The sequence below is a fragment of the Salvelinus namaycush genome, chromosome 25, assembly GCF_016432855.1.
Source record: "Salvelinus namaycush isolate Seneca chromosome 25, SaNama_1.0, whole genome shotgun sequence".
NCBI classification, from domain to species: Eukaryota; Metazoa; Chordata; class Actinopteri; order Salmoniformes; family Salmonidae; genus Salvelinus; species Salvelinus namaycush.
In genome coordinates this window covers 12399331-12408560 of record NC_052331.1, presented here as the reverse complement: position 1 = coordinate 12408560, position 9230 = coordinate 12399331, and the positions used below count along the sequence as shown (strand labels likewise).

Below are 9230 nucleotides of genomic sequence, written 5' to 3'. Positions count from 1 at the left end.
CAAAAGAGAAGTCTGTAGATTATAGATAAAGATATGTTTATTGACACATATCCATCAGTGCAGCCTCCAATGCAATTAAACATGCGATTCATCCAAGACAAAATAGAGTAAGTAGGTCATAGTTCCAGTGCTTCCCCCTCAACCTCTTTTTACTGAACAAAAAAAACATTTTGAATTAGCGGTATTCATGATCATTGTTTTTTTTTATCTTCAAATTATGTACACAGCTGGATTTGCGTGAATGGGACGTTACCATATGAATATAATTATAACTACATTTTTAACAAGCCTTCGTCAAGATACACCATCCAGAAACTGTTGTGAGCTAGATACTGGACTCTGGGAACTTTGTGTTGACACATTACACTATAGCAATGAGTCTATAAAGAGGCATTCAAAATAAACTCCAACCAGACAGGAAACGTTATGATAAAACCACAATGTAGCAGATAAAAATAAAAAAAAATGGAAGAGTTTGGATTTGTCTTGTTTTTGGAGATAAACACAAAACAGATATGGCAGTAAAATCATTATCCAAACATTAAGGCACTAGGTGGGCCAAATGCTACACCTGGTTAAGTCTTCTACAAATAATTTACAATTCAAACAGTGCAGTTTTACATTTGTTAACTTAATGTTTTCCTTTTGAACCATTTATCTATGAGTCAATGTAAGGCAATACATACAAAAAAAATACAATATTACAGAAAACAATGTACCCAATGAATACACAAAGAAAAGGAAAATACTTTTTAGGTCTCCTATCCGCCATTACAATGGAATTTGCTTATGGCTTGGAGCAATTACAATAATTAATAAAAATAATGCATAGATTTAAATGATCTTGCACGCTCCTCACTCAATACTGAAAAACATCTAATACTCAGTTCCCAATACATACTCTGTCTCAACTGAACCCTGATATAGCTGGAGTGCCAAGTAATAAGGGATCGAAGCAAAGGCCACCAGAGTCCATCAGTCAAAGGCATTGAAGTCAATTTAGATGGAAACAGAGTTTCTCTTTTCTCAGACGGGGGGAAAAAAACACATTTACGTTTCCCCGAGATGTACCCATTCTCCACAGAGTTAAGCCAATCCCTGTACTGCAGTACCTCAATGTTGACCATGTTTACATGCAAGAGTCCCAGCAAAACCTCCAGTCATTTATTCAACCATAAACCCTTCCTATTCCTGACATGGAAGATGTACTACCCACAGCATGTCACGAGCCCCTCGCTCTTTCTTTCCATCTCCCATTCAGGTCCCAAGTCCCACGTTTTGGAACGACGAGCCACGCCATCTTCTGGAAGAAACAAAGAGTTGCAAGTATGTGGTGGCTGGATGAGGGAGTCTTAGTTGAGGTTCCAGGGTGAGGGTGAGGGTAGGAGAAGAGGGGGTGAGGGAGGAATAGCAGGCCTTTTCAATGTCCCTGATGCCTTATGTCAGATAACTATCCCAAATTTCCAGCGCTGGTCAGATTGCTTTAATTGACTTTGATATCAAATAGGGACCCTCCTGTTTTTGTGAGGTGGGAAAAAGAAAAAACACAAAGTCCCAACAGAATCCAATGGTTCAGATGGTTAGCTGGAAGAAAGAGAAAACAGGTGTCCAGTGAAAGAGTGTAAGACATTTGACACTTGGTTAGTACCCCCGATAGATGTTAATACATTATATAGAAAAACAGGTTTAAAAACACATAGTAACTGCATCTCCATTATGCATTTCATGGTCTCTGGCGTCATACTTGGTAGAGGGAAAGGCTTCAGGAAAGGTTGCATAGAGGCCTAAGAGTTAGTCAATGAAACAAAAAAAACACTTGTGTCAAATTAGATAGAAAGAGTTCCAAGTCAAACGAGAAAGAACCACAAAGGACAGTTCCACTGATGTTAGATACACCATCAACACAGTCAGCTAATAATAAATAATCAAGCCAAAACAGTAAGGAGATAGTGTAAAGAGTTAAGAATTCTTCTGTAAATTTGGTGAGGAGGAGTTGTTGTCAATGTCAACAAGTGCTGGATGTTGTGTCTGCTGCTTGGAGGCTGGAGGCTGTGGTAGCAGAATGAGACTGCAACCTGCTAGTTACACAGGGCAGGAGAAAACAAAATAGCAAGTCACGTGGCTGACCGGACGACAACAGTCACAGACAGTCCACCAGCAGCAGCAGGGTTGAACAGAGGACTTCTGGACTGGTGCACAACCTCCCTTAACATCGCCTCTTAGCCTCAATGTTCTGTATTGGCAAAAACAAGCCTCAAGCTATAGAAAACGTGTGTGGCTGCTAAGGCAGTACAAGGAGGTTAGAAAGGGCTGCCCTGTGGGACCATCAGAGGTTGTGTCCAAAATGACACCCCATTAACTATATAGTGCACTACTTTTGACCAACAGTAGTGCACTATATGGAGAATAAGATGCTCTGGACAACTGTAGTGCACAACTTTATAAAAGGAAGCCTTTTCAGGCCCAGAGAGTATGTAAGGTTACCTTGGCTTCCCTGTGATGCTTTTGGGGTTCTTGCGGAAGGACTGGTTGGGTGCGGGGCGGGTGGACATGGTGCGGGGCGACGCCCTCAGGAAGGAGGAGGGCGGTGTTTTGGGGATCTTCTTGCCCAGGTGGCCGATCCATTTCTTCTGCTCGTCTTGGGTCAGGGCTAGCAGGAGCATGTGCCGGGCAGAGGTCACGTCGTAGTTCACTGTTAGAGGTGGGTTAGAGGAGACAAAAGCAGAACACTGAGAACACAAACTCAGGAAGTCCCCACTTACCCCTTAACGAAAGCCAAATCAAGTTATATTATATTCAATTTAAACAGTTTTTCTTTGTCTCCTTTATTTTAGTGCCGAAAACCAGGCTCAAGCAGTTGTAATTTTTTAAGTATATTTTCCCCCCTTTCACCACTGATTTAGGTTTCGTCAGTCGAACCTAAACTCCGCGACCGTACCTTTGCAGGGTGCAATGACGTCCTCCTTCTTGTCGAGGTGGTCCTGGTGGCACTTGACGTGGCAGCGGCGGCACTCCAGGGCAGGTGGGGGCTTGAAGACGTTCCACAGGGGCTTGGCACAGGCCTCGCAGTTTGTGGGGAAGTGGTAAAGCGTGGGGATGAACTCATGACCTTTGTGGGGCAGACAGTTGGTCTTGTCGCCCTGCGAGACCGTCTCCATGTCCGCCTCCTTCCTGCACTCCCCCTCATTGGCATACAGGATCTAAAGGGGGAGACGAGAGAGTAAGAGTCTCTTCAAAACATTTTTATAAAAGGGATAGTTTGAAGCAGGGCTTTTAGGGTTGTATACTACTGAATCAGAAAATCTAATTGAAAGTCTCTCTGGGGTAAAAAAGGAGTCTACTGGAGTGCACTCAAGACAGGTGTCAAAATCTACAATGGGATTGTAATCGTCTGTTTGAGCAGGCAGGTCACCCAGTATTCGAAGTCTATCCATGTCTGAGGATGTCAGGAGATGTGGAAACTGCCCACTAGGGGTCAACAGTGAGTGATACCTTTAAGTAGGTTTTGGTTTTGCTTGGATGTTGTGGACAGGGATGGGTGTAAGCATCTGCCTATAGTTCCAAAGGTTGCATGTTCGAATCCAGCGATAGGATTTTTTTTTATTTTTTTTTATATTTGTGTTTTAAGCCTATCCCAAACCATAACCATTCTGATTTCATGCCTAAACTTAACCTTGGAACGATACAGAGAAGTAACCAAACACTTCGAAATTTGACGTTTGAGAAACATGGATGAACGTCTAATTCTGACAGACTGTGAGAACTTGTTTGAGAATGGGCAAGTAAGGTGATTGTAGACCTAAAAATACTGAGCTGGTTAACTTGATTGGTTTAGGTCAGAAGGCATCGTCTTCCGACCGATGGGGTCATTCTAACACGAACGCGTTGCCACGAACCAGCAGTGCAGACGACCTCCATGCTTTCTAACGTAAGACAATGGGTCAGAAGGTCGATTGGTCAGGTCAGAAGTTTCCTTCCTACCTGGAATATCCTGGGGATCTCCTCGGTCTCTGCTCGGTACACATCACCCTGGGTGACTGGACGCACGTGGAACAGTTTGCTGCACAGAACAACAAGCAACGTGTGATTATTGGGGGATCAGAATACACCGTCTCAGACACTGTTACACAAGCTCTTACAACCCAAGCAATAATCTTCACATAAAACAAACTCATCTAAGATGGTGATATTCTGTCAGTGTTAAAACAGATGGCGAGTGTAAAGAAAGTTCAATGAAAAAAAAACGAAATCCACAGAACAAGGGTACTTACTCGATATCTAGTACCATGGAGGGGTTGGACTGTTCTTTGTCCTGTTCATCGTTGTAGAACAGAATCTTCTTGCTGCTCACCACCACATACTGAGGAAAAATAGAATCGAGAAATAATGTTAAGAAGAATCATGTTGGCCCAAAGGAGTAGGCACTAGGCAGCACCATCAGTACGACCCGTACTGTGCCATTTAACATGAATCAGTAATGTCAGGAAATCGATTAAAAAGCGTCCAGGTGACATACCTGCTTCTTCCAGCCATATCGTTTGATATTAGGTTTATTAGGAATGGACAGCCACCCTTCCAGTCTGGATTCTACACAGACACAAGATAGACACAAATGAAAACCAAGCCTGTGGGTAACACTGTCCCCAAAACACCATGCAGTGATTCAATTCAAACTCAGCTGGGGGAAGAACAAAAAAAGTAATGTGACAAGGCCGGGCCATAATAACTTAAGTCATTTCAAGTTCAACTCACTGATAATTTCTCTGCCCGGGTTACACTTCAAAATAACTGTAGTATACAATAGTATGTGACCGACAGAGTTACATTATCCCATGCATTTACTTCAAGCTCATTAGTTTTAGATCCCATGCATAAGGGAGCATTAATTAAAAGGGATATATAGGAGAGTATAAATGTCTTTACTAAAGCAAGTCATATCCACGTTATTTTCCCAGCCAGTTAGATATCATGGACTAGCTTAAACTCCATGGTGGTCTAGATAGATGTGTGTTGTACAATTATTTTCTACTTGTCAACGGCTGACAAGCATGGCCGTTCTAGCCATAGAATTATAAATCACTTATCAATTATAATTCTATGGATCTGTCCATTCAACGTGGGGCTTCTGATGCCTCAGTCTACCGCCACATAGCAGGGAACTGTATATCGTTGGGAATATCCTTCCATTATGTTAAAGTTTTACCGACGCGACACAAGGAGCATGCTTTGACACAACACAAGCTACAAAAGAACAGTGAATTGATCAAAGTGTGTGAGAGTTCCTTGACTCTGAAAAGGAGTCACTTCAGTTCTGAGGTGAACATGCCAAAACAAAACTTTAAAAAAGGAGTGTTTGTTTGAAGCACAAGGGACAGGGGCTCAAAAGGAAGGGTGTGGATCATGGTTTCCAGACACGTTTTGAAAGGTGCTCAGAGTGATGGGTTAAACCACACAGTGCTGTTGTAGTCTAGTGTTACAGTAGTCACTTTAGGAGTCACTCAGATTTTATGATCGCTTGCCCTGCCGCAAAATAAATGTACAGCTGACAACATCGAAACTGATTACCTACAGAAGACTCATTTATAGGGTACAGTTAAAATTTGTACTGAAATAATGTTAAATGAAGTTCTATACTGTAAATGGTTAATTTGCCCCTACAAATGGCTTATGTGAATTATGATTCACGGTTAGTACATGAACATGCCCCCAGCATGGCACAACTTGGTTCAAAAAAAGCCAACTTGCTTAAAACACCCTAAAAGGGGCTATAACTGCTCCTTCTGTCACTCGGAATGGCCTTTCAAAAGTGTTGGTGAGAGCATACAAGAAGCACGGATACCTTTCTCACCCAAAAAACAAAAACACAAGGGAGGCAAAAGACATACAGTAGTACAGCCTAGGCCAGGCACAATTGGGGTCCACAACTCCGAGTTACTCACAGAAGGAAAAGAATAGAAGATACAAAGATGGGGAGGAGAGCAAGGAGAACCAACTGGAGATGGGGGAATAAGAGATGAGAGAGGACTTTAACCACAGGCACATCAGGCATTCAATGTACAGCAAACATTGTTGGTAGGTCTCCAAAGAAAAACAGTCATTTTAAATGGACTGTTCAAGTTGACACTTGAACCAGGTGGGTTAGGAAATATGAAAATCAGCATTCTCCTATGCAGTGCATTCGGAAAGTACTCAGACCCCTTGACTTTTACCACTTGGTTACGTTACAGCCTTATTCTAAATTGGATTAAATATTTTTTTCTCAAACTACACACAATACCCCAAAACGAAAATAGGTTTTTAGATTTTTTTGCACATTTTTTGCACAAAAACAGAAATACCTTATTTACATAACTATTCAGACACTTTGCTAAGAGACTCGAAATTAAGGTCAGGTGCATCCTGTTTCCATTCACCCGTGAGATGTTTCTACAACTTGATTGTCCACCTGTGTTAAATTCAATTGATTGGACATGAATTGGAAAGGCACACAGCTGTCTATATAAGGTCCCACAGTTGACAGTGCATGTCAGAGAGAAAAAAAAACAAGCCATGATGTTGAAGGAATTGACCACAGAGCTCCGAGACAGTATTGTGTCGAGGCACAGATCTGGGGAAGGGTACCAAAAAATGTCTGCAGCACTGAAGGTCACCAAGAACAGTGGCCTCCATCATTCTTAAATGGAAGAAGTTTGTAAATCACCAAGAGCTGCCCGCTCGGCCAAACTGAGCAATCGAGAGAGAAGGGCCTTGGTCAGGGAGGTGACCAAGAACCCAATGGTCACTCTGACAGAGCTGCAGAGTTACTCTGTGGAGATGGGAGAACCTTGCAGAAGGTCAACCATCTCTGCAGCACTCCACCAATTAGGCCTTTATGGTAGTGACCAGTAAAAGGCACATGACAACCCACTTGGGAGTTTGCCAAAAGGACTCTCTGACCATGAGAAACAAGATTATCTTGTCTGATGAAACCAAGATTGAACTCCTTGGGGATGTTTTTCATGGGCAAGGACTGGGAGACTAGTCAAGAGCTAGGGACAGATGAACGGAGCAAAGTACAGATAGATCCTTGATGAAAACCTGCTCCAGAGTGCTCAGGACCTCAGACTGGGGTTAAGGTTCACCTTCCAACAGGACAACAACCCTAAGCACACAGCCAAGACAACGCAGGAGTGGCTTCGGGACAAGTCTCTGAATGTCCTTGAGTGGCCCAACCAGAGCCCGGACTTAAACCCGGTCAAACATCTCATGAGACCTGAAAATAGCTGTGTCGCGACGCTCCCCATCTAACATGACAGAGCTTGCGAGCATCTGCAGAGAAGAATGGAAGAAACTCCCCAAATACAGGTGTGTCGAGCTTGTAGCGTCATATCCAAGAACACTCGAGGCTGTAATCGCTGCCAAAGGTGCTTCAACAAAGTACTGAGTAGAGGTTCTGAATACTTATGTACAGTTGAAGTCGGAAGTTTACATACACCTTAGCCAAATACATTTAAACTCAGTTTTTCACAATTCCTGACGTTTAATCTTAGTAAAAATTCCCTGTTTTAGGTCAGTTAGGATCACCACTTTATTTTAAGAATGTGACATGTCAGAAAAATAGAGGGAATGATTTATTTCAGCTTTAATTTCCTTCATCACATTCCCAGTGGGTCAGAAGTTACACTCAATTAGTATTTGGTAGCATTGCCTTTAAATTGTTTAACTTGGGTCAAACGTTTTGGGTAGCCTTCCACAAGCTTCCCACAATAAGTTGGGTGAATTTTGGCCCATTCCTCCTAACAGAGCTGGTGTAACTGAGTCAGGTTTGGAGGCCTCCTTGCTCGCACACACTTTTTCAGTTCTACCCACACATTTTCTATAGGGATTGATAGGGATCTATAGGGATTGATTTGCACCTTTCACACCAAAGTATGTTGCGTGGTCCCATGGTGTTTATACTTGCGTACTATTGTTTGTACAGATGAACGTGGTACCTTCAGGCGTTTGGAAATTGCTCCCAAGCATGAACCACACTTGTGGAGGTCTACAATTGTTTTCTGAGGTCTTGGCTGATTTCTTTTGATTTTCCCATGATGTCAAGCAAAGAGGCACTGAGTTTGAAGGTAGGCCTTTAAATATTTCCACAGGTACACCTCTAATTGACTCAAATTATGTCAATTAGCCTATCAGAAGCTTCTAAAGCCATGACATCATTTTCTAGAATTTTCCAAGCTGTTTAAAGGCACAGTCAACTTAGTGTATTGTATGTAAACTTCTGACCCACTGGAATTGTGATTACAGTGAATTATAAGTGAAATAATATGAAAAATTATGCACAAAGTAGATGTCCTAACCGACTTGCCAAAACTATAGTTTGTTAACAAGAAATTTGTGGTGGTTGAAAAACTAGTTTTAATGACTCCAACCTCAGTATATGTAAACTTCCGACTTCAACTGTATATGTGATACTTACAATGTGGGGTCTGAATACTTTCCGAATGCACTCTAGGTACTTCACTGCTTCAGAACAATACTGTCATAGCTCAACCAGTCATGGAATGGTTTAATAACTTGGAATGGCTAGGATTGATAAGATTTAAATCATGCCAGGGTTCGTGTTGGATCATTAAAGCTAGCCTGATGGACCAAACATCTAGTTCAGTGATCCAAAATCCTGCTCATTGAGAGCTGTAGTACTGTAGATTTTTGTCCCAGATTAGCATCATCCCACATTCGCTGAATCATGTGTGCTGTGGCTCATCACGAACAGGGTTTGAGGATGTTTGGCCTAGCCTGTCCTTTGACACAGCTGCCCTCGGTTAGCCGACCCGCGCGGTGAACTTACCGGCGATGTTGCTGTCCGTCTCGTCCATCTGCAGGCTGGTGACGCTGGAGTTGTCCATGCGCAGCTGCAGGTCGTTGAGCTTCTCCCTCAGCTGCTCGATGTCACTCTCCTTGCTGTCCAGCTGCATCTGCAGCTCATTGCGGTACGTGCACTCCTCGGACAGTTGCTGTTGTAGAAGAGGAGAGGCAAACAATGAATATGCAGTCACTTTAGGGAAGCTCAGAAGCACCGTCAAGGAGAAATGTAGCACTGCCTTTCACTATTGACTTTTAGCTCTGTTCTAAATTAGGAATGTATTTTACTAAATCTTCCTAACTGTCCAATTACCTCACTCTTTTACCTAAAAAGGGTGCTTTTTTGTCCTATTTTAAAGCATACTATTAATTAAAAGGTTCCCATGATCATC

General features: G+C 42.5%; 1 protein-coding gene across 2 annotated transcripts in view; it reads right to left on the bottom strand.

The window, feature by feature from the left end:
- Nucleotides 1–15: 15 nt before the first annotated feature.
- LOC120020258 (rho-associated protein kinase 1-like) overlaps nt 16–9230 on the bottom strand; it is a 68103-nt gene continuing 58888 nt past the window's right edge. Inside the window, exons 27-33 of one of the 2 annotated variants that reach the window (XM_038963804.1) lie at nt 8825–8990; nt 4517–4587; nt 4272–4360; nt 3982–4060; nt 2939–3200; nt 2485–2692; nt 16–1303 (exon numbers count right to left, since the gene is read on the bottom strand). In XM_038963804.1, coding sequence (XP_038819732.1) covers nt 1258–1303; nt 2485–2692; nt 2939–3200; nt 3982–4060; nt 4272–4360; nt 4517–4587; nt 8825–8990 — 921 coding nt within the window. In that variant the 3' untranslated portion in view covers nt 16–1257. Of the gene's footprint in view, nt 1585–2484; nt 2693–2938; nt 3201–3981; nt 4061–4271; nt 4361–4516; nt 4588–8824; nt 8991–9230 lie in introns of both variants that reach the window. The other variant, XM_038963805.1, reaches the window with a different exon arrangement.